The 25,982-nt window shown below is 33.5% G+C and overlaps 1 protein-coding gene across 1 annotated transcript; it reads left to right on the top strand.

Annotated features, from left to right (window-relative positions):
* The first annotated feature begins 286 nt into the window (after positions 1-286).
* On the top strand, positions 287-21,178 carry LOC145584779 (putative ADP-ribosylation factor GTPase-activating protein AGD14). The gene is made up of 13 exons (XM_081641576.1): positions 287-622; positions 4,181-4,242; positions 4,838-4,925; positions 5,077-5,138; positions 5,249-5,345; positions 5,497-5,952; positions 9,812-10,477; positions 10,790-10,921; positions 11,076-11,192; positions 11,294-11,374; positions 13,183-13,294; positions 13,376-13,421; positions 20,605-21,178. The coding sequence occupies exons 1-13, from the start codon at positions 527-529 to the stop codon at positions 20,657-20,659; spliced, it is 2,070 nt and encodes a 689-aa protein (XP_081497702.1). The 5' UTR covers positions 287-526; the 3' UTR covers positions 20,660-21,178.
* Positions 21,179-25,982: the final 4,804 nt, after the last annotated feature.

Genomic DNA, 25,982 nt, shown 5'->3' with positions numbered 1-25,982 from the left:
TTGGTCAAGGGTTACTAGGGGTCACTAGGTTAGGGGTTACTAGGTCAGTCAGGGGTTACTAGGGGTTACTAAGTCAGTCAGGTGTTACTTAAGTGGGGTTACTTGAGGGGTTACTAAAAGGGTTACTGATATGACACCTTGCCACACCGTGCGGCCAGCCGCACCAGAAACGCGCTGTTCTTCGTCTTATTAAAATTAATAAAAAAATTTAAAACTTATAATATTTATAATCAATAAATATAAACATTAACAATAATTAAAAAAAATTTCAAATCATTGAAACTTTTACAAGCAAAGACCACACAACGTTTTTGTTTGGACTCATTCGAGTGACAGAATCATAAACCCCTAATTTTCGATTTTTCTTTCAATTTGATTATCAAATTCGGTGAATTTCCTAAACAATTTCTCTACATACTTATCCAAAAATTATTTGTAATTTTTGCTAATTTAGGTTCAATTTAGGGTTTATACCGATTTTTGTTTGGGAATTTTAAATTTGATTTATCTTAAGATTGCTGAAAATATGTCCAGCAAAAGGGAAGAGGAAAGGAATGAGAAGATCATTAGAGGTCTCATGAAGCTTCCACCTAATAGACGTTGCATCAATTGCAATAGTTTGGTAATTATTTCTTCTTGATTGTCATTTTCCCTTTTATAAACTTTATATTATACGCTTCTAATATTTTAAATTAATTTTATTCTATGATTTGTTTGAACTAAAATTAGTTGTGTTTGTTGTATTTGATGTAGTTGGTCGATTCCATTTTTTTTTTTTTTTTGGCTATGTAGTTGCAAAAATTATGGTTTTTTTGGGTAATAATGATGCTGAAATTATATGGTAGTTTTACTAATGTTGATGAGTAAGAGCCTTTGATATAGTTTGAAGTATAAATTTATGACTTTTGTAAATGTTGTTTATGATGGGATTTTGGGTCCAGGAAAATGGTTGTATTTCATTTTGAATCGAAGTTAATGTCTGAACTGTTTGTAGCTATCAAGTACCTTACTCACCTAACGAAAATGAAAGTGGTAAAAGAAAGCACTATTTGTCTTGTAAGGAATGCCTTTTGGTTGAAGAAATTGCGTGATAAGTAACAAAAAATGGGTAGAATTTTTTGTGAATATTACTTGCTGTATTAGACCAAGAAAGTCTCATTAGTTACAAGTTATTTAGGGCTTAGTTGGCGATGAGAAAAGGAAAATCTGAAATAGGATACTTCTTGTCTCCATTTGAGCATATGTTTGTCCAAGCAATAATTCTTGATAATGGAAAAATTTCCTTGAGTATTGACCTTTAGGAAAACACAAGGTCATAGTTGGCAAATTAGATATGCTAAAACAAGCAATCATTGAAGACAATTGGATTATTTGATTATACGAAGTCAGCAGATATGCTCAAATGGTCAAACCTATGTCCAACATAAAATTTTTGAGGCCTTTCTTTAAATGGGTCATTAACTACTTGGCTAGTATAAGAATTTTTGTATTGATGACTAAAAAATGATTTAAGGCTAAGTGGAATTAGAACTTGGGTGTTCTCAGCAAAGTTAAAGAATTGTAGTGGAAACTATATGATGATGAACTTCTAAAGAGAGAAAGACTTCAAGGGCTGAACTTATCTTTTTTGAACATATTATTGTAGATTTGTAGTTGTGATTCTTGTGAATTGAACTTGGGTAACCTTCATTGGCCATGAACTTATCTTATCTGAACTTATTAGCCCTGAAATTATCTAATTTGAACTTATGAGCCCTTAAACAAGGGAGAATTAGTCGGGGAGAATAAAGCTTTAAAGGAGCTAGCTATTCTCAAGCATAATTAACACATCTGGAATAACACTTCAAGATTGGAAATCCAACAAAAATTCAAGATTAAGACAGCAATATAGGATTCTTTGGTATGTTTGAATAAGAGTAGAGCAACAGACACCTTATGGTATGATGAGAAGAGGAAAATATATCATGAAAAAAATTCACAAGTCAGCATAGCTTACACAGCTATAATTGCAGACTATTGCAAATTCAGCCCAAATTTCATATCAGATGTCCTTGTGAAGATCTTGTGGTATATTTGAATGATTAAAAAACTGAAGGTGGAAAGTTAATTAAACATGACCCTAAATGTTGATGGTTTTAGAATTTATGATAGGCAATTAGCAATTGGACTTCATTAGAGTAAAATATGGAAATATCTAAATTTTAGCTATCGTAATTGGTGAACCATTGGCAAAGAGAAATGTCATCGAAGTAGCCAATATGAGATGCATGAAGAACCTTAGTACCTGAGAAGCCATGAAAGGCATTCAGCCAACCATTGTTTTTTAATTTAATATCCTCTCAGAGCTAAATTAGGTGCTAATATTATGGCAATCTATGGGCATCCACTCCCTAATATGGTTAATTTCTTTTGATTATGATCCTTTCATTCTTAGGAGAATATATGATAATCAAATGGAGTATTTTGTCTAATGCTTTAAATTTTGCAGTCCACTCATATTAACATGTTTTTTGTTAGAAAATAGGTGAGGGGTAGCGGGTAGCCTAAAGGGTATAGGGTTTGGGTCAAAGTTAAAAGGGTTTTTATTGGATAAGGGCCCATAAGGCCTTTAATGGACATGATTAACACAGGGCCAATTTAATAGAAAAAGATAGTAGATAACATTATCTTTATATTTTGTATATGTATAGTTTTGTATTCACGTGTACTTTTGTCTCTCTTCTCCAAAAATTTTTCTTGCTCGTTCATTATCAACCCACCATTAACCTGTGACCTCGAATTGGCCCGACTGCTTTGGAACGATAAAAGGTGACCCTCTTTTGACTTGTTATTGACTTCTATCGACCTGCACCCGACCTACTCAAAGTAGGTCTAATAAGTTAAACATCCGAGGGTCCTATAAGCTAAGGAACTCAGATACCCAATGCAAAAAGTGTCCGCAATCGGAATCCAAGAGTTGTAGATTAAGGCATAGGACATGTGGATGGAGATTATAGGACTAGATAAGATTTACAAGAGTAAACATTTTCTTATTTTAATAGCATTTAGAGATGCAATAGGATTTAAAGAGGGGTTCACATAATCACATTCTATATTTTCTTTTGATTAAGTTATAGGAATATAGGGTCCGTAACCTTTTGGTTGTCACGCTTGTGCTTTGATTATTCATTCTGTGTGACTCTTCCTATTTTCTATTTTTACTTTCTATATTCTTGCTATTTTGTAATTAATAATTTGATGTATTTAATATATGCACTTACTCCCTCCGTCCCATAATATACTTCCTGTTTTCCTATTTTGGAGATCCAAAATGTTGTTCCTGTTTCTATTTTTGGATAGTATGTAAAGACCATTACACTCTTACTTTTTTTAACTTTATTCATTGTACTTCCTAAATTACCCTTGAATTTTGCACATGTCTTGTACCTTTTTCCACTTTCTCTCTCTAACTTTTGTTTATAATTGTACTATTCACTTTTATTAATGTACTTCATCCAGTTTTTCCTCCTATTTCTTAATTACCGTGAAAAAACAAAAACAAGAATTATATTATGGGACAAGGGAGTATTATTTTTTACACCTTATTTTATCATATTTTTAAAAAAATAATTATGTTAATTGCTCTATTTTTAATATGGTGGCTACTGAGTTTGTTACTATCATAATTCTTTCTCTTGCACTAGTCTTTGTTCTCAGAAGTTTAACTGTTAAGGATTTTCTGAAATGATGTCTGAAATCTCCTTTTTCTGGGCGGGGCTGAGCTGTGCTGTGTACTTCCTGACCATTTTTCATCTGTAATATCTGATCTTTTCCCTTTTCTCTTGATTGTTGATTTGTTGTTCATATGTTTTGCTCAGTCCTATATGCCATCATTATTACTGTCCTTATCCTCTGATTGCTGTTTTATGGACTGTTGGGTCTATGTTGTGTATTCGCATGGCTTATGTACTTCTGTTTCCTTTTGGACTTTTCTCTCTAGATCACACAAGGGTTGGATTGTGACTTTTGTGAGTATTTATGTTGTGTGTGTAAGTAGATTTTCTGATATTAGAGAAGAGTTGATGATCATATCTAGTGCTTGTCCTGTTTTCTCAGAAATTAAATCTTTCTTTTAGTCTTCAATTATGTCTACTTTCCCTGATTCATATTTGTTTAACATGCTTCAAATTTTTTGTTGCAGGGTCCTCAATATGTTTGCACCAATTTTTGGACATTTGTTTGCATGATTTGTAGCGGGATACAGTAAGATTCTTGTTATGCTTTTAGAATGATTGAGCTTGACCATTGTGGACTTGTACATTTTCTGTAACAACAATAAATATATTATCATTGAGGTGGCTGCAACTCTAAAAAATAATCCACAAAAATGAATGCATGTTGGTTAAATAGGTGATTGGCACCAATGCAAAATTATATCAGCAGTGATACTGGTTTTGCATAGCTCCCAGTGTAGCATTTAGTGGCAAGGTCATTTCTGTTTCCTATACTAAACTAAGGATCTGAATAACTAAATTATATTTACTCATGGAGTATATGAAGCCAAGAAACGTTGCACTCTGTCTTGACACTGCTCAATTTTCTTTTATTATTCATACAAACCTCTGGTAGTAAGATTCATATAAAATACTGCCTATGCTCCCTGTGAAGTGCCTTGTGTAGGCTGGAGCATTTTTATATATGTATCCGAATAATATAGCCTGTTTGGTGACATTGAAGTAACATTGACCATGTCATGTTTGTTATGTTGCATATTTGCTTCCACTATGCTTGTCCGTTCACAAAGTTTATTTTTATTTTTATTTTTTATTTTTTTTATTTTTTATTTTTTTTATTGCAGTCGTGAGTTTACACATCGTGTGAAGTCCGTGTCAATGTCCAAATTCACGTCACAAGAAGTTGAGGCTCTTCAAAATGGTGGTAATCAGGTAGATATTGGCATTGGTCTCGATAATTACCTTCGCTCCCCCCCTCTCTCTCTCTCTCTCTCTCTCTCTCTCTCTCTCTCTCTCTCTCTCTCTCCATATATATTACATTTACCTGTGTGCATGCTCTTACAAAAGGTGTTACTGTTTTTAGCGAGCAAGGGAAATATATTTGAAGGATTGGGATCTGCATAGACAGAGACAGCCAAACAATAGGTAAAGAGTAATTTGTTACTTTATAATATTACATATCATACCCTTTCAAAAAAAAAAAATGTTACAGATCTTATTGAAGAATTATAGAGTTTTTGTTGTTTTTCCTTCAGTGATGTTGACAAGGTCCGAGAGTTTATCAAGTCTGTCTATATAAATCGTAAATATGCCGGAGGAAACAATTCTGAGAAGTCTCCTGGGGATACACAGGTGAGTTTTTCTGTAATGTTTTCTGTAATTATGTTGCATTAGCAGTAGTTTGTTGGGATATTCAATTCTTGCTTGCTGTCTTCATGTTTCTGATGTTAATTAGGAATGTGTGAACCTATGCTAAGTATCACTAATCTCTTTGGTTTGTCAGATCCAAAGAAACGCTGGAGATGAAACCAGGCGAGCCAGTTCGTATCACTCTTTCTCTCAAAGTCCACCTTATGATTTTCAGTATGAGGATCGGCTGAACAGAAAGAACATAGGTTCACTTTCAAGAAAGCCTGGCTCGGATCATAACCTTTATGAGAGGAAGCCTGCGAGTTTTATATATAGTCCTGGTCGATTAAGTGAGCATCATTATGAGGACAAATTTGCAAATGATGGATCCAGCTCACGAGTTTCAGACTACTCTTATTCAAGTGGTGGCGATCCATGTAATAGGTCTAATCCTCATTCACCAAATTTTCAGAAAGATGATGGATTTTCAAGCCCTGCCTCTGATTCATCAAGGGAAATAATTGATGGTCTTCATCGCCAGACTTCAAGCACACATTCAGAATTCTATGCAAAGAGAGATACTGACAAAGCTCCCTTACCACGCCCACAGGTTGTATATCTTACTCTACTGGTTAATACTTCTAAGAGCATACAGTTTGAGATTACCTTTTCATGCTGCCTCTTGTAGATGGGAGGGACTGGAATACGTGTTTGGGGGATGTTATGTTGAATCCATTGTGTCATTTAAGTGTGTGACTAGCTATAGGAACAAGAAGCTAAGTGGTAGTTACATTACCACTTATTTATTAGCAAACCCTTGCTGTATGGATGTCTCACTTTGTTGGCACTATAGTTGATTATTCTGTTGAAAATAACACACGATATGTTACCACATATTGACTCAAGCTGATCCTATTGGGGTCCCTATCATTGTGAAGGACATCTAATGTAGGCAAGCATGGTGTTATTTGTGAGTGGCAGACATGCTTGCCAAAACAAAGCTTCGACTCTTTATAAGGCTTACACTTCTGAATTTTTCATGGGATGTGATGCCCACAGTCCACTAGGCGTCAAGGGACTGCCATTTTAGCTATGTGCAGTTGACATAATCCAGTAATGTGATGGGGGGTGCTTTCATGTATCCTGAAAAGATGGGTTGGGAGGGACACTGTTGATTTTTGAAGGTTTCATGGATATGAATTAGTGCTATAACAGGGTTGTCCCTCCTTAATTAGTTCTTGGTGAGCAGTATACCATAATGCTGGATTGTGCATGTGGAGGCAGCCCTCTTAGGCTTCACTTGCCTTACAGGAGTATGAGCTTGCCCACTCCTCCATTGGAGAGTTATAGGCTTTCTATGATAGTTAAGGTTCATTTTCTTTATCTAATTTAGGAATGAAAAAATATTTTTCAAACAAAACCTTGTGATGGTCTGATGGGAAGCTAATTTTGGTCCTGAGAAATCGCTCAATTATTATATGACGTGGTATGATTTATGCTAGTTTTTAATCAATTTTTTCTAGTTAGGCAATAGAAATTCTGTTTGGAAAAGGTTACTTCAGTGAAATATGTTTATTATATGTTTTTTTTGGTTCATTATGGAAAAAATTAACTGTCATGTTTTGCTTATATTTCAAACTTAAGAGAGTGTATGACATAGGGAGTATTTTACTTTCGCTTTTGTTTACCTCTTGTCTACTTCCTTGCATTCTCTCCTATATAAAAAAATTTCCATCTCTGCCACCAAGCATATCATACATCCCGATCATTAAATCAAGTAGGCATGCTGCTTGTTGGCTGGTGAAGCCTATAGGTTGCATGGTACACATTGTGAAGTGATTGATGCTTAGTTTTAAAAAGCGAGGTACAGTGAGGCTCAAGAGTTGTCGCCTTACCTCTTTGAGGCTCAAAGATCTACAAAAGGCTCGCACCTTTGCGCTTTTTTCTAGGATGCTTCTTGCACCTTTGCGCCTTATTTTACGCTTTATGTTTTAAAGCATCAATTGCTATTGTGTAAGTTTGTTTTTCCTAAAGTATACCATGAGACTTTGTTATGACTTATGAGCAGGTTTTCTTCAATTCTAGCGAAGAGAGAAATCCCATATCCTATCATTCGATTTGAAGAACCCTTGTTATTGATCACATGGCCCTTTCACCTTTTCTCATAATTTCATTTTTACACTTATTTAATAGAAATTATTATTTCTTTTCTATATGAATAAAGTGCGCCTCACCTGCAAAAGGCGAGCGCCTTCGCCTTGCGCCTAGGCTTCAAGGTCTTTTTGCGCCTTGGTGCACCTTGCGCCCTTTACAATCTGGATTTTCGCTTGAGTGAGCAATTGAAGAAGATATTTAAAATTAGATAATTAGCCTTTCAATGTCTCTCTCAGATTCTTAATTATGATATATGATGTTTTGATATGAAACCAAATGACATTAATGGAAATGAGGATATAAGGTACTTATGCTTGAGGCCTTGGGGGTATGTATACGAGTATTAGATACAGGTGTGGATGTCTAAGTTTTGTGATATTGGTAATTAACTTGCTTTCCATCCTAAGCTTATAGTTTGGAATTCTTACCAACCAGTGAAGTATCGCAGAATATGTTCCTATGGCATACCCACGCTACATTGTCAGCTTACAAATCAATCTCAAAAATTCATTACTTCTCACATTCAACCCCCCTCCCTCCACCACAAGCTGCTGATACATCTTCATGTTCAGATAAATAAATTAACAGATTGAGAAACCTGAAAAGAAATACCTTCAATGCTGGAAAAGGTAGGGCAGTGTTGATTTCTGGGCAACTATCTATAAGAAGCTTACATAGCCTGTAAGAGTTGGGGTCATATACAGGAGCTGAATGATGGGGGAAGTAAGCATGGCATTTAAAATCTTTCATAAGCTGAGTTGGGTAAGGTGACTAGGGCCATGTGGAAATGCCTGGACAAATCCTAGGTAAGTAGTGCAATTGATTGCTGAACTATCTAATATATTTAGTCTGCCACTTGTTTGGTGAGTCTGGACATTAGTGCGATAAGGTACGGAATCAGGTGGAGTTGTATGGGAATTATTTATCTTAGACGTTGAAGTTTCCTCTTGATAATACGTGTACAGAGTTTCAGATGCAAAAGTTGCTGACGACTAAGTATCAATTTTTAACTGCTTTTTATTTAATTTCGTTAGGGGATACAGAGTTGTCTGTAGCATTGTCAAGGGTGCAAAATGGAAATATGAATTTTCCTTTGTGCTCCTTAATAGATAAATAATGCACGGGCTACATTAAAATTGATGATACATTGATTGTTGAGAAATTTGCGACCTAAGAGTTATTTGAATATACCTTTTTGTGGGTGATTCATGCTTTCTATAAGCAGAGGTCCTAAAAAAATTGTGATTCTTGAAAAGAAAAATGTGGTTCTTACTCTTCTTAGTTAATCCTGTTTGATTTACTTCTCAAAAGATAAAGAGTTTTGGTGGTATACCTTGGTACGTGAATTAATATCTATGAAAGAGGATGAAGTTCATCCAGGCTCCCCAAGTCCCTAGTCCTGATCTTGGTAATGGAAGTAATTTTAAAAATGAAAATAAAAATTTGGGAAAACAAAATAAAATTTTCTCCTGGTTGGTTGACTCTAAAAGATGGCATTTCAGAAGTTTTGTTGAATGTAGTTAGCCTAATTTTGTGGAGAAAATCAATCCTGCATTTTAGGAACAAGTGTAGATGCTATTGGCCTTCAGGCTGCAGAGGCTAATGGTTTCAGTCTCATGCATTTACATAATTTAATTCTTGTATGGATCATTTTTCGAAAAAAAAGAAGAAAAACGTATAAAATTTGTGTAGGTTTATTGATTCTTGAAAGCTTGCAAATTCAGGATGTTTGATCATCTTCTTAAGGCAAAGTCTGATTTCGAAATCAAGAGTATCAATATCTTAGTTTCATACAAAAGGAAATGTTTTAGTTATGACCTATTCATGGCTTGGTGAAATATTATTCTTTACTCACAAACATGCATCTGTGCTTATATCTATGCTCTGAGATCCTTTACCTTCATGTATGATCAACACTATTATGATGTCATTTAGAAACTACAAAGGATATTAATGCCTCTGAAAAATAAGCTAATTGTTGCAAAGGGCTAAAGGGGGTGGAAGGGGATATCTGATTTGGCTGTTTGAAAAAGTATACTTTCTAAAATAATGCCCTGTTGTAGAATGGTTGATTTTGCAACTATGTTATTTTTAATAAATTTATGAATTCATCGCTTAGGTTTCCGTTTGGTACATCTCATGAGATTTTACTAAAATTTCTAATAATAGGCCCTTGTGTGGCATGCTTAATTATGCAATAATGCAATTATTCTTGGCAGAGTATTAATTTTGTGTGTAAGCATGTGTGTCTACAGTAAAATCATTCAGTTTTACTGTTTTTATGTTTACAATTGACAGCAATGTTTTTTCTGCAGAGAACTGTATCTTTAGGGAGTGTTGGTTCATTTGAAAAGAACTCTGTATCTCTTCAGTCAACTGATTCTGGTAGCTTAACTGATGTCAAGTTTAAGCCCAATCACTCATATGCTGCCACTCAAAATAAAGTCTCTTCCACTCCTTCACAGTTTCCAGTTGGTGGACTGAATCTATTTGAGGATGCATTTCCAAGGCCAGCGGCCATCAATCCTATTCTGGGTGTTGACCTGTTACAAGCACCAAGTGCTGGACCTGTTACATCAATAGATTTGTTTCAACCATCTGCGGATTCTCCAGATTTGTCTCAAAAATTTCCTCAAACTAGTTCGTCATCTTCAAGTTTCTTTTCTCAAAATCCTCCTGTTTCAAATCTAAACCATAAGCTGTCCGAGCCAACAGAACCCAGTAATGAGGGGTGGGCAACATTTGATTCACCTCAGCCCAGTTCTCCTTGTACAAATACCTCAGATACTGGTGGTTTTAAAGCTGGATCCGAAGATGGTGTTTCTGCGAAAAATTTAAGTTCTGCTGTTCCCTTGAATGTCACCATGGAGTGGCTAGAATTCCCAAGTTCTACTATTCATTCACCTCCCCACTTGGTGTCTAATCTATGGAATGAGGGCCTAACAAATGTTCATATTCCAACTGACATGCCAAATACTCAGGTATTTTATCTTATATATGAAGTTTTTGGATTTTTGTGAAAAGAAAGTCATTCCTTTGCCTGACTGTGGGGGCCTGGAGATATGATGTACTTAAGTTGGAAATCTTCTCCAACTTCTACTTTGATCGACTTCCCCCCTCTCTGATTGACTGTGCTTGGCATTAGTCAAAAAAATATTATTCTGCTGCTTTTTCCTAAGTTGTTTCATTTGCTATAGATTTTTTCGAGGGGTGCTGGGTAAGGAGGGATTACCAGTCTTGGTAAACAAGAGTGAATGATTTGGTTTTCATTTATTTGATACTCTATTCGGCAGAATTGGAAAGCCTTTGAAGAAGCCAACAAACAACAGCATCCATGTACAGACGTGGAAGGCATAAATTTGCATGCTTCAGCCGACAATAATTCCTCTAGCACTGATCTGTTTTTTGGCTTGAAAACTCCACAGGTGATCTCTTTAAAGGGGTTTATCATCTCTATTCTTAATTGTCTGCCTAGATATCTATATTACTTGTTGATATCATGCATGGTTTTCATAAAAATTGCATAATAAGACTACTATTTCTTTTCTTGAAAGCATTTCTGGAAATTCATTTTTGCAGGATTCTGTTGTAGATGAGCTTCAGCAAATTTCATCTACTGAAGGATTCTCATTTCCAACTTTACCATCTCATGGTGCTTTTGGATCATCATTTGTTGAACCAATTCATCCTTTCATGGTAGGTGTTGTCCTTTCCTTCCCAGCCTTACAGTTATTGCTTGAATTTTTTTTATTTTTTTGTTTTTTTAACCAGTGTTTGAGTTTTTCTCATTGTCACAGAATAATGTAACAAATAGTGAGCAGAAAGTTGGCAATCCATTTGATGTGCCATTTGATTCTGAATTGGAAGCACACAATACGGTAGGTAGCATTCTATTGATTTTAATTACTGTTTCCCCCATTTAAATTAGTTGTCATGTTTCTTTTATCATATTTTTCAGTGCATAAATGCAATCAGGAATACCTTTAATTATCAACAAGTTAAAATTATGAAATGATATTAAAAAATACGCATTGAGAGGAATTTAACAAAGTTAGTCAAAGTAGGGATTGTGAATAGTATCAAAAGTCGAAACATAGTAACTAATTTGAAACGGAGTGAGTATTATGACTTATGAGTAGCTATTAATCATTTAGGTGCATCATATTTTCATTCTACCTAGACTTAGGCTTCATGTATTTCACTTGAAAAACATTTACTCCTTCCATCCCTATTTAGCTGACATAGTGTGATTGACACAAAGTTTCAGGCAAATTTATTTATTTATTTATTTTTATTTATTTTGTGGTAGTTGATAGTGGATTATTTCTTAATTATAGTTTGTGGGGGTAGCGGGGCATTATTTTATATTATGTAGTGTGGCATTATTTTAATACTAGTTAGTGAATGATAGGTAATACTTGAGATGAGAGAAATAATGATAAAAAAAAAATGAATGGGTCCATGCTATTTAAAAAGAAAGAGAAGTGTGTCAACTAAATAAGTGGTGACATAGAAGTATATATTGGAGCTTATCTTCTTGGAACTTGTTTTAGACTACTTACCTTCAGTAGCCTTATTGGAACTTATTGGAATGTTTAACTTGCTGGAATGTTTCAGAACTTATTGGAACTATATTTGAACTCATTTCCCGTGAAACTTCTATTTTTGGAAAAAGAACAAATAATGAGATTCCATTAAATTTCAAAAGAATTTAATATTTACTTCTAATTTATAGTTAATTATTGACAAAATTACACTCGGTGGCACCAACATTAGCCCAAAGATTTGTTCATGCCAATTTAATTAGTCCAAAAGGTTTGTGTCAATGGTATCACTTAGAGTCTTGGACTAGAGTTGGTGTCGCTAAGTGTAATTTTGCCTTAGTTATATATAGACTTTAAGCCTTGTGTACATATGTGAACTTTTCCTGTGTAATTCTGGAATAAAGTTTCTATTCTAACAAGTTTTCAATGCTTAACTGTACATTAATGATATAGTGGCATCTCCTCTCATCAATTGGCTCATGGTGAAGAAAGATATCTATTGGTTGCTGATTCTTCATGCATTGCTAAGACAAATAGGAGGAAGTCCTAGTTAATCAATTTGATAAACAAAATTTGTTTATCAAAAGGCAAAATGGTAAATAAAACAACATAAATGCCTAGTCATCATGGCATTTTCGTAAATATATCAACAACAATGGGACCCATATCTAATAAAAAGTTGTTGATTTATTTACAATTTTGCCATTTGATGAACAAATGTTGTTTATCATATTGATAAACTTGTATTTTCTCGACAAATTGGGTACATGTAGAAGAAAATTGGAAAACTTGCTAGTGTTTAAGTTTACTCTTTTTTAATTTTTTTGGGGAAGTGTTTTCAGTAGTAGTTTTCTTCTTCTTATGATAGGCTTGATAGCAGCTTGCCTTTTTTCTCGATATTATGTCTGCACCTTTTTCCTAACTTCTACCCACCGTCCGTTTTCACACAATATTTTCTTTTTAGTTATTTTGAATATATCTTCATTCCTTTCTTGTAATATTCATCATTTATGATCTCTAAGATTAAATTCCTATTCGATTGTGCATTAATTTTTACAAAATATTAGGTGTTATAGGATAAGCTAATAGGTCTTATTTGATTATGTCGTTAATTTGGTATTATATGTCTTATATGTATGTAGTTCTTGGACATGAGTACATTGCAAGCTGCACTTCCCAGTACGCAACTACCATCCTCTTTTATGGGTGGCGTAGATGAGCCATGGTTTCCTGGGAATCCTGTGGTTTCTCCTGGTAACTCTTTGTCTTGTCTTTTACTACTTTATATATGACTTATTGATATTTTTGGGAATTTGATTCACAATTTTTTAACAGGTGGGATGTCATACATGGTAACACAGGCTCCAAGCTCTCAATTGCCGTAAGAATCTCCTATATTATCTGTCTTTACACATTTCATTACTCCCAACACTTCTTGTCTTTTCAGATAATTGTAGAATTAAATTGCAAATATTACATCGTTGTTTATGTTATACTCCGTATTTTATAGAATTTGGTGCTCTTTTCTGTGTTGCTGACCTTAGTGTTCAGTTGATGAGTGATGATTTACCCCCTCTCCCACCTTAGTATAAACACTAATTTAAGAGTTGTCATGCTTGTATTGTGTGATTTAGTAGTTTGGTTCAGTGATATTTTCCTAGGAGAAACTTATCATCTCAAATTCATAGCATGTATTGACCTGATATTCTGCCTGTTAACACATTATACGTTTCATTCTAATCATGTAACACCCCAATAATTCTCCCTTTAAACCTGTGAGTACCCTGAACAATATCCAAAAGAATTACTGACGTGCTATCGTCACATGTTCAAACGTTGGGCTATTATAGAATTTAGCAGCGGAAAACAAGTTCAACTAAATTAAAGTTTCAAACAAATAATTAAAAAACCAAACTAAATCTTACAAGTTGGAACCATTAAGGCCCTTAATCAAAACCCAATTAACAAAGTAGCATTTCAATCAAAGCAGAGTTTAAGAAAGCTTAATGTTTTGCGAGAAATAAATCATAAGTAGAATCAACTCTCCACTCAATTACCCACCCTTGATGCAAGTCCCACTTTATGCAAATACATGTGATTAATCTGCTATTTTGCTCCCTAATATTACAAGTGTAAAAATTGGATCATAATAGGGTTATTGAAAGGCGAAGGCCATGACCAAAGAAAAGTACACAAAGGTACGCAATCAGCAAAGCTGAATATATACAAGCTGCGAAATATAATAAGAAATCCCTAACATGCTACTACTAATCAATCATGACATACAATTTAATTAACGACTCAAACACTGCGTACTAAGACTCCTCTATTTAATGACAATTTATTAATTTCATTATAATCATTGGATTAAGCAATAGACAAGGTTGTTCTTCCCATGCTTCATTTGGAACATCAATAAAAGAAAAACCCCATGTTTCCTTCCCGGAAACAACAATAAAAAATCCAACGACCACGGGCGCGGCTCCGTGACTGTAGCTAGTATGAGATCTCATCTAACTCCTAGTTTTTGAAAAGTATTTGAAATAAGAGACTCGTAGATCAGACGACTAATACCCCGTGTACCCCGATGTGCATAAATTTAGAGTTTTATTGCTCATCCATGTTGCACTTTACGTGATTTACAAGTTTAGAATTGGTGATGACTTATATGCAAAACAATATAATAAATCAAATATCACATCATTCCAAGCAATCCAAATTTCCAATTCAATTCTTGATTTATAAGTGGCAAACAATATTTAGTATTGAATCCTTTAACTACCTCGGTGTATAAACACCTTAAGTGCATAGGGCAGTTCAAATCCCGAACCTCGTCTTAAAAGACTTTAATAAACTCCCTCTACTCAAATCATAATTAATTCATGAAAGAGTATTAAATTAACCTCATGGAACCATTATCAAAATTAATTCCACTTATAGACAAACAAGAATCCGTAACCTTTAATTAATCATAACATATCCAATTGATAAGACAATAACGTATACATCACCCACAACCGTAGTCATATACTTATATCTCAAACATGCCTCATACACAATATACGGAAATCACAATGTATAACCAAACAATTTAGCCTACTCTTCTCTATACATGATACTAAGTTCTCGATACATCCATAAACATGCATCTAAAGGCAAGGTTTCGTAGCTCGTACGTACCTTGTGTAAACAAATTGGTTGGCCACTTTACTAACTAGAAATCACCTTCAATAAAGTTCTCTCCTAAACCAAACAATTACATCTCAATCAATACCCAATCAATTAAATTTAGCAATATTAACTTACTTTAAAACTTTCAAAATCCAAATCAAACAACACTTTAAAACTTTCCCTTTAATTAAAATCAAAAGCTTATATATAGTTCTTTAAATTTTCTTCAAAATACCTTAAAATACACTATTATACATGAAATTACAGCAAGTTTAAAGTTTTATAAATATCTGAAAATTTATTTTATACATGAAACCTCAAAATTATAGTAATCTTTGAAACTACTTACATTGTATGTTAAGTTAGTTTGCTTTAAACCCAAAAATTCACCAATTCAATGCATTTAGAGGCTTCAAAAACAATAACCTAAAATCTGAAAAATTGATTAAGTAATAGAATTTATAAATACAACAAATTAAACTTGAAATATATAATTGGAATTCAATTAGTTTCATAAGAACTTAATCAAACCTTCAAACTTCACAGTTTAAACCTTAAAATATACACAATTAAAATCTGAAAATTTATAACAGAAATAAAATCTGAAATTATAAGTTTAAGCTATCAAAAACATGAATTTGATACTAAAAATATAATCTTTATACCACAAAATCAAAACCCAAAACTAATACATTAAAATTCATACAAGGTAGATAAAACAAAGGGGGAAGGAGAAGAGATAGCCACGGTGGCTGGGTTGGTGGTTCGCCGGGCGAGCAGGGGGCGGCAGCACCGGAATTCGGCCAAGGCAAGTGGCGGCAGAAGCAGTAGGTGGGCGGCAGTGAGGTCTTTCTCACGTGAAGGAGGAAAGAAAGAAAGAAAAAGAAAAGAAAAAAAATAAAGGGAAAATAAAATAAAGAAAATAAAGGGGAAAGAAATGAAGACTAACCTTTTGTGTGGGGAAAATTTTGGGGATTAATAGGGTATTTATAGGAGAGAGAGTTGTAGGGTAAGTAGGAATATTGGGCCTCATGAAAATAATGGGTCAATTAAATAAATGAAATGGACTAGGCTTTGTTTGTTTGGACATAAATTGTAGAATGATGGTTTATAAAAATTTCTTTGTAATAAAATCGTTTATCAACCCAAAAATAATTTGAAACTTGAAATAAAATTCCGGAAAAATACAATTAAATATTATAAATAAAATAAAATTTCATTTATAAAATATTTAAAAATACGGGGGATTACAAATCAATTTTGGTGGTTAGGACTCATGAGTAGATTAATATTGTTATTCTATTTAATGTTTCTGAAAGGCCTACTAATGATATAAAAAGAGTGAATTCTGCCCGCTTATTGGGATTGGGCAGTGGTTAGGCTTTTTTGAGATTTACTTGAAAATTGGAATTGGCTCGTGATTTCGGTCTATTAGGAATCAAACTTTGGATTAAACACTAAGGATTTTTTAAGACAAACTGCTTCCTTGGGATTAGCTGCAATATTTAATGACTCTGAGCTTAGTGTGTTTGCCTTAAGTCAAACTATGAAATTGACTAGCTGATGCAAAATGAGTGGTTGCAGTATGTTCGGTGTAGCTCCTTTATCTATTAGTAAAATTCTTATCTTATCTTGCTAAAGAAGGAATGATATATTTGTTAGACAGAGATGAAGAAAAAACAAAACCAAGGATAAGATGTATATAATGAACAAAGAACAATATAGTTTAAGACACTCGATGGCAAATATTAAGCCATTTCTAAGTTTTTGTTCCTAATATGTAATCCCGATCCCCAGGCGTCTTGCTTTTTTTTTTTAATTTTTTTTTTTTTTAGTCCCTCTGTCTGGAGTAGATTTGAAGACAGAGTTGCAGCTGTAAATCCTCCTCTTATGTGGAACTGATTTTCAATGGCATATCATCCTACTATTTTAGAGAGATTTTGTTTCCTATTCCATGTAGTGAGTTGGCTGTGGCTGTGGCTGTTGGCAATGCTGTTGAATAATTCGTAAAAGGGTGGTAGAATGACATTCTAGATGATTGTAGGCAACAGAACAAACACAGTTTCCTTTGTTTATAAGCCTTTGATCTGCTGAAGTATTGCTTGCAATCATGTTAGTCCAATGTTTTTCATTTTTTAATTTTTTTTATTATTAATTTTTTTTTTACACCAAAGTTTTCGTAACACATGGGTGCCAAGAATTATCCATCCTAGAAGAATCTCTCTGTTTCTTTCTCCCTCACAAACTCTCTTCCTTCTGTGTATTATTTCCTTGTCTTTTGAACTTTGCAAGGGGTATAACAGATTGTTGGTGATAATTATATAACACAGGTAATTTAAAATTTCAAATACCTAAACTAAGCTAAGAAAATTGTTAGGGTTCCAAACTTCCAATACAATTGTAATACTTAGGTTCTACAATTTCCTATGCTTTATTTCTAGAGGGGTTTAATTTGATTATCTAATATTCACTCAAGTAAGGGAAGAATTAATTGAATTTTTATTATTCCTGTTCATTTTTTTATCTAAAGATATTTATATAGTTACCTATCTTAAGAACATACTCTTCTTCTATGTTGCACAAACTCGGAGGGTGTCGTATCCAAATAGTGATCAAAGGATCTGATACGCTACTTCAAAAATCTAGAGGATATGGGGATATGGTCAAGAGTGTCAAAAAAAATTTTAGATAATTATTTTAAGAAAAAAGTTAAATAAAAAAAAAGGAAAAATGGAAACTAATAATCCCACCTTTGTCAATTCTGCTTAAAATAATCCCACCTTTTCGAAATCTTGAAACTATCCCACCTTTTCGAAATCTGGAAACAATCCAACCTTTAACCCCATATTCTCAAAACGAGCCTTTTACCGGATTATCAAATTGGTAACCTGTTGATGAAGGTTAAATGCCACGTGTCTCCTATTTATTGGTCCTATTTTAATTTTTTGTAATAATTATAAAACAAAATAATAAATAAACAAAATTTTTTTTTTTTAAAAAAAAATAGGCCCTACCCTTTTCCCTTTCCTGTTGCCCTTCCCTCTTCCCGATCTGTCTGAACCAGCACCACCATCCCCTGCGGGAGCACCCATTGCCAGAGTACTCCCCTTCCTCAACTTGCCTCTTCCCTTTCCTTACCCTGCCTCTACCTCCGTCTCAAACACATATACTTAAACTTAATCCATCGTATGATAACAAACAAATATACTGAAGTAAGCACAAACTCGTCCTGTTTAACCATTTCAAATCTTATCGTCCTACATGTACACAACTTTTGTAAAACCATACCCTTCGAGCTGTATTGAAGACTCTGAGGCTCTGAGCAATATGGATAATACATGCATTTTAAGTCCGAAACCATCTACAAATCATTTTTAATTGACAGAACAATTAAAGATGAATCCTGAAATTTAATTTCATTTATCCATCTACTGTTTTCTAATAGTATTAAATTAAAGTAACAATCTTCTATTTTTTTAATTAATTATGTTCTTTGTTATAACCTAAAAAATCTCAATATCCCTAATTTTCCCAATCTTTACCCCCTGCCAGAGTTAGTATCCGCTGTCGGACCACGTGGGTTGGGTAGGGGCTGGCGTCTCGAGTTAGGGTAAGCTGGATTCTGGGCAGCCGGGCCACGTGTGTTGGGTGAGGGGCTGCATTTCGGGTTAGGAGTCAGCTGGATTCTAGGCTGCCTGACCACACGTGGGGGGTTTGGGGTTAGATGGGTGGGTCCTGTTAGACATACGGGAATACAGGATTAAGGTTCTGGGTGGGGTCAGGTGGTAGTGTCATGGTGTGGTGGTGTTTGTGAGGAGGTGGTTATATAGAATGTTGTTGTTATGGAGGAAGTGGTAGTTATGGAGTTTTTCAGGTGGTCTAGTTAGCAGATGAAGGAGAGATTGAAGAAAAAAGGGAAAAAAAAAAAAAATTTACCTGTTGAACAAGTTGGAGGTAAGAAGGATCATTTTGAGCAAATGGGGGTCAAAGGTGGGACTGTTTTTAGATTTCGTAAAAGTGGGATTGTTTTGGGTAGAAATGTCAAAGGTGGGATTATTAGTTTTCTTATTTCCAAAAAAAAAAAAAAAAAAAATAGTGATAATTATACAACAACAAAGCCTTAGTCCCAAAATGATTTGGGGTCAACTAACATGAATCATCATGAGGATATAGAATAAGGGACATAACAAGATAATCAATTGAAAGAGTTTGAAAAAAGGTGTGTAAAGTGGGAGAAGAGTAGTTTTCTGGGGAGAGACGAAGTTGATAATGGAGGTGGTTTGGTGGTGGGAGCAAGGTAGATTTTCAGCGCAGGATAAAAGAAGGCGATAAAGAGGGCTAGTGAAAGGGTGGTGAAGGAGTGGAGTGATTGGGTGGGTGGGTTTTTATGGGTCAGAAATTTGTTGGTCAGGGGGTTAGTTTGAGCACCAGATATCTTATTAGGATAAAAAGCGGAAATATTTTTATAAAAGGAATTATTGAGGTAGATCCATTTTATAGGTTATAAGGATAAACAGCTGTGCTTAATTACTTGGTACTTTTTCTTTTCATTTTTGGTTCCTGCGGTTTATGAAGTTTGGGATCTAGGAGAAAATGACCTTGTTGATAAGATAGGGATAACATAACAAAGCTGTGGTATAGACATTGGGCGAAGGTATGCCTGGTAATTTATTGGAGGCATGAACTCAAAGAGAGAGGAAAAAAGTTACTCTATTTAACAATGATACTTGGAAAGGAGCCATTCTAGAAGATATCCAAAGCTTCATTGCCATTGGAATTTCTGCCCCATCCTCTCACAAGATCACATATGATGTATGTAATCTACAAGCTTCAACGGTAGCGGAGAAAAACTACCTCAACAATAGAACTTAGGAATTACGTTGCAATTTGCAAGGCAAGAACAATTAGGTTCCCGTTTTTCCGTTGGCAGGATAAACGACACTACATGATTTCACTTCCTTTGGTCCTCAAATATGCATTTTATCATATTTATAGCCAGTCTGAAGTACTATAACAGATTAACAGATGTCATCAGATTTGCTTTTGATCCATTTTGGTAATTTAAACTTTTAACTGGAGGAAGAGAGCTGCTGTGAGGTTCTTGAGCTCTATTATCATAAAGTTACAATTGACATGACTTACTCAAGCTGTCTGAATAAGATACATGAATTTTGTGTATTATTCAGTTATTCTAAATAATTCAGGCAATGGCTGTAGGTTTTTGCTATATTATGTATTTGACTAGGATATAATCAAATCCCGTGCTGTGTAGAATTTCTTTTCATTTATTTATTTATTTATTTATTATTATTATTATTGTTATTGTTATTGTTATTGTTATTATTTATTTATTTCTGGTGCCTATAGCAATAATTTGTTGACTATTCCTGCAGGAATGTTCCATCTCATGGACCTGTTGCTTCTGTTGGGGGAAACCCATTTGCATAATTCATACTAAATCAGCAGGACTCTTTGATCTTTTTGTATCAATCATATTCTCCTCTAAAGGTTTACTTGAGGAAGGGTGCCTCTATATCAGTTGTGCTACATTTTGTGCATTGAGCTTGCAGGGATTCAGCGTGCAAAACCAAAATAATTTACATATTACTCATTCAGCTGCGACTCTGCAAGGGTGCTATGCACGGATTTGATTTATGCAAAAGATAGATATATTTTTATTGATGGGTAATTATAGGGTTAAAGTGTTACCCTGTAAACTGTATATATCGTCATTTGTAAAGCACTGAGATAATTGTGTTTCTCTAGATTGAGCTGCACAAAGTATTAATTTATTTATCCCTTCTGAAAGTTTGAGAGGTGGTTTGTTATGGTCTAATCTTTAAGATAGGTTGACAGAAGTATTGTAATAGAGGTATAGAAGTTTCTTTCTTGTAATGTACTCAGAATTGTTACTGTAAACGTGTAGTAGATACCATTTCTTGATTAATCTCAGTTGTTTTTGCAGCAGATCCTGTGTTACTGTAAACGTGTATTTTTTGGATTGGAAATGGAATCAATTAAATGACACTGTTATCGCGTGTTTGTTTCAAGACATGATAATGATTACCATTATTTTTGGTTAATGGTTACCTCTCTTTTGTTAACCTTTAAAAACTTGGGGTAGCAAATACCCTTTTCATGATTAAACCAAACAAATGAAAAGGTAAGAGCTAAATGATTCCTTTCCCCCTCGTATTTGTTTCCTTTCCATGACATTTCCATTTCCCTAACCAAGCGCCCATAAGTGTGTTGAACTTTTAGAATGGAGAGAATATGTAAAATTAAAAGAGAAATAATTCCATGCATTTCAAGTTACAACATTAATACATGTGTTAAAACAACGGAGAGAAAATGTGCCTCCATTGGGCGTATAGTAGTTGTCCTTAAAATGACTACCATCATATATGAATTTTTTATTGGCTGATTTTTTAATTATTTTTTTATGTCAAAATAAATAATAGATGTTTTTTTTTAATTATTTTTATTTTGTATATATTTATAGTTAATTTATGAATAACTTTTTAATTTTAGTGATAAAATATAAACTGAATTTTGTAAATTAATTAAAAACAATTATAAAATTTATTCAAATATTATTTCAAAATTTTATAAATTTTACAAAGTTGATAGATGGTTTATAATTAATTTTTGTTTTTGAAGGGAAAGATAAAATTTCATTAATTGAAAGTTTTACTGCATCTACAATAAGCAATATATAAAAATAAAATGGAATCTAAATTAATCAAGTAAAAATCTTCTTTAACAAAACTATGATGATGAGAAACTAGATCTGACAGCGAAGCACAGTCCCCAATTGTTTGCTGAATTATGCAGCCTTCTGTGAGGGAGCCCATCTTCTTGACATAATTTTGGGAAGAAAATTCATTACTTACCATGTATCTCATCCTCAATTCCGACGTCAACTGCAAAATTGTATGACTAACAACTCATGAATCCAATCTTTCAGATAAAACCCAAAAAACAAATTCAATTTTTCGTAAGGAAAGAGAAGAAAGACAAATATCAAACTCTAACACAAGGAGAGAAGAAACCCAAAAATTGGGTAGAAAATTAAACTCTCATAAAGAGAGAGAGCAAGGAGGATTATTAATGACTAAAAAACAAAAAATAAAGGAAATAAAAAAAGAATTGGGGCTTACCATCATCAAAGAGATGATGATGGTAGCCCCTTGTGGTTGCCAAAGATTTTTAGGCTTTTTTTTAGAGAGGGAGAGAAGAAGAGGCGAGAGAATTTTTTTTTTTTTTTTTTTTTCCTGAAGTTATAATTAATTTTGACATTAAAAAATGAATTAAAATCAACTAATAAAGAATTTGTATAATGGTATTCATTACTATAAAATCATCCCAGTCGTGACAAGCAATTTGATTATAGTAGAAAATTTAATTCAAATAGGCACATTTTCATTTCTATTGCCCATATGATTCATATCTTATTAATTTTTTTTTAATTTTTTTATTTATTTTTCCACATAAATTGCATCCACACACATGCCTTAAACTCATGTGGCAAATTGGCAATCACCATCCCAACATAACGCCATATCTTATTTGTCTATACTTATAATTAAGTCCTTTTATTGCATTACATATCCTAGATGTAACTCTTCATTGTACCTTTAAATTCATTCAATCATAGTTGAAAATGATATACGATGAAGTGTGGTGCATGAATAATGTCTTTTTCTTCCTATTCAACTTTACACATATTGATAGTCACTTCACATAATAAAGCACATTCAAATGAACTCTACTTTTACAGGAAATAAATTCTATCTAATTCTTATACTTCCTTCGTTTTTTTAATATTGCACAACTTGCCTTTTAAGGAGGTTTCACAAATATTGCATCATATCCATTATACTGTTTATGTTTGTTTTGTGTTATTGTAAAAGCTAGTTTAGCAGTTTAGCTCATTATATTTCATTGTAGAACCCTCTTAGTTTGTAACAGTGGTTGTTTAAGCATATGTTCAAAAAAAAAAAAAAAAAAAAAAAAAAAATAGAGTTTATAAATTAGAGTAACCTAGTTAAGGCCCATGTTCTCTTCACCTTATTTTTGTTGAACAGAAACTAATTTAACTGAAGTTAAATTATTTTTGCTGAACTTAAATATTTTTAATGAATTGTATTTCATTTTACTGAATTGAAATTAATTTTACTGAACTGAAATTATTTTTGCTGAACTGAAATTGTTTTTATAGATTTTCTATTATATTTCTTCTTTAAAGTTACTAAGTTTTACTGAACAAAACTTATTTTTACCGAACAAAACTTATTTTTACTAAACTGAATTTATTTTTACTTAACTGAAATAATTTTTACTGAAATGAAGTTATTGTTACTTAATATTATTTTTTTAAAAGTGAAGTGAACAGGTCCTAAATAAGACATTCTCATTTATATATACATTGCAATATAGTAATCGTGTTAAATAAATAAATAAAATTACAATCGTTTATTTTTATTATTTAATTTATAATATTGCACACCCAAGTTTTAATTTAGTAAATTTTTTGAAAAGGAATTTAAAATCAAGTAACATCAAACATTTAGATAAGATCAATTAAGAAAAAGAAAAGGTTCTTAAGATATGTTATTGGTTGATTCCATGTGAAGAGATGATTTGGGTTTTGAATTGTTAGGCATACGTCGAGTTTTCATTCCCACATGTCCAAGTACAAAAATGGAAAAAATGGAAAAGGTTAAGTTTAAGTATTCCAAAAATAGACAATGCCATTTCTTCATTTGTCAATTTACCACAAGTTGGTTAGGTACTTGTTTAATTAATCCATGTTGCCTACGTGATATTCGTCCTCCATGACTTGGGATTCATTTATGAGCATCTTGTATCATTTAGTTGTAAACCATGTAATCGTACTCTATTTATGAAAAACAAACAAAATTATTAAGACAAATCACTTCATTTGTTTGTAGTTATTGGTTCCTAATTATACTTTATTTATGAATTATATTTAAGATGTTTTTAACACTGAGGGATAGGAATTTTGGCGCATTATGCGTTTAAGGTGTCTTTGACATCGACGTAGATTAAAAAGGGTTCAGCATTAAATATTATGTGGTCACTAATTATTCAAGAATTAAATTGGTATGTTTAATTGTTTGAATAATTACAAAAATTGGTTGTGTTATGATTTGAGAGTCATCACCAAGTCTCAAAATATGTAAAACAACGTAAAGTGAAAGAGATTACGCACCAAAACTCTTGGAACGTATATACCTTGAGTATGAACACATGGGGGGAAATATGGGGTTTTATATTTAACCATAACTTCTACAAGGAGTACAAGACGTTGTATATTCCTTTTTATTATTATGCGCAGGAATTCCGCCACTTACGATTGGTTCTTTTATACTGGCACGGTTATCTCCCGAGTTAGTATCCCTTTATTGGGGCAGGATAGGGGGGAAACCCGTCCGATTTGTAATCAAGCTAAATAAATGAATTAGTTATTTATTGAGGGTCATGTTGAATGTTGTATGCTTGTAAACAGGTGCAACGAGGTAAGTTGTGTGATGATAGGATGAAAGCATGTTAGTATGTTTTATTTACGCTTATGTACTCAGCATTGATGATTGTGCGTTTGCATGTTTTGTTTCCCTTGTCTTTATCTTGGCCCTACGATGACCCATTTCTAATGGTGAGTAGTGGGGACAAGTAGAGAGTAGCTTTTCAGGTGATGAATCATATTCATGATGGGTATGAGTGAAGAGCAAATCATGCTTAGTTTCCATAAGATTATGATGTGGTTTATTGCTTTAATTATTATATTATATTATGCTTGTGAGACTAATGCAAAAGTTTTTAAGTATTCGTTCAGTTTTAAGAAGGGCCTACAATGGTTCCAAGTTGTAAATTGATTTTATTTGACTTTGGTTTGACTTTACTTTTGTTTGGCTTGACTTTTAAGTTGACTTGTTTTGAATGGTTTTAAAAAGAGTCTTCCACTGTGTGTCTTGATAAATGTCTTAGCCGTTATCACGGTGGCGGTAATATAATGCCTTAGAATTTTCTATCTCGTGTTTTAAAAATGGTAAAACAGGTATTTTAAAGGAAAGAAATTTCTAGGGTGTTACAAAGTGGTGTTTGGGAGCTTTTGTTGAGATTTTTATCACCACTAAAGCCAAAGACGTGTTTTAAAGTGTTTTCTTTTAAACTTGGACAAGTGCTTATTTAATAAAGTAATTTTAAAAGGGAGTTAATTTAACTTATTTTAATTCTAAGAGGACCGAAAATTTATTTACTTTATATATATATATAAAGTAAAATGAAAGAGAGAGAGAGAGAAAGAGAGAGTGAAATGAAAAATCGCGCTCAACAATTTTCTTTTTGTTGATTTAAATGTCACGCGCTACACAATCAATTGCACGTGATAGCCCAGCGCAACTCAGAACGATGAGCACGCTTGGTCAGAACTATCCACTGAGTTGCGCGCTGATACTGGTCACTAAAAGACCGTTACTTTGATTTTGATCCGTTTGATTTATTTCTAACGGTTTTTGCTCGTTGTTCGCCAAAGAGGTCTTAGGGGAAGTAAGGGGAAGAACTTCGGTACAGAGAGATACTTCGTGGTGGAATGAAGAGGTGAAAGCAGTAATTAAGCAAAAAAGGGAATGCTATCAAGCCTTAGGAAAATGTAGGAGTGATGAAACCTTTGCAGCGTATAAGGAGGCTAAGAGTAAGGCAAAGGCAGCTGTTCGCCAAGCAAAAGAAAAGGCATATCAGGAGGTTT

This window comes from Chenopodium album, chromosome 2 (assembly GCF_948465745.1).
Source record: "Chenopodium album chromosome 2, dcCheAlbu1.1, whole genome shotgun sequence".
NCBI lineage: Eukaryota > Viridiplantae > Streptophyta > Magnoliopsida > Caryophyllales > Amaranthaceae > Chenopodium > Chenopodium album.
Note: the sequence above shows the minus strand (reverse complement) of the source record. Positions and strands in the feature narration are given on the sequence as shown.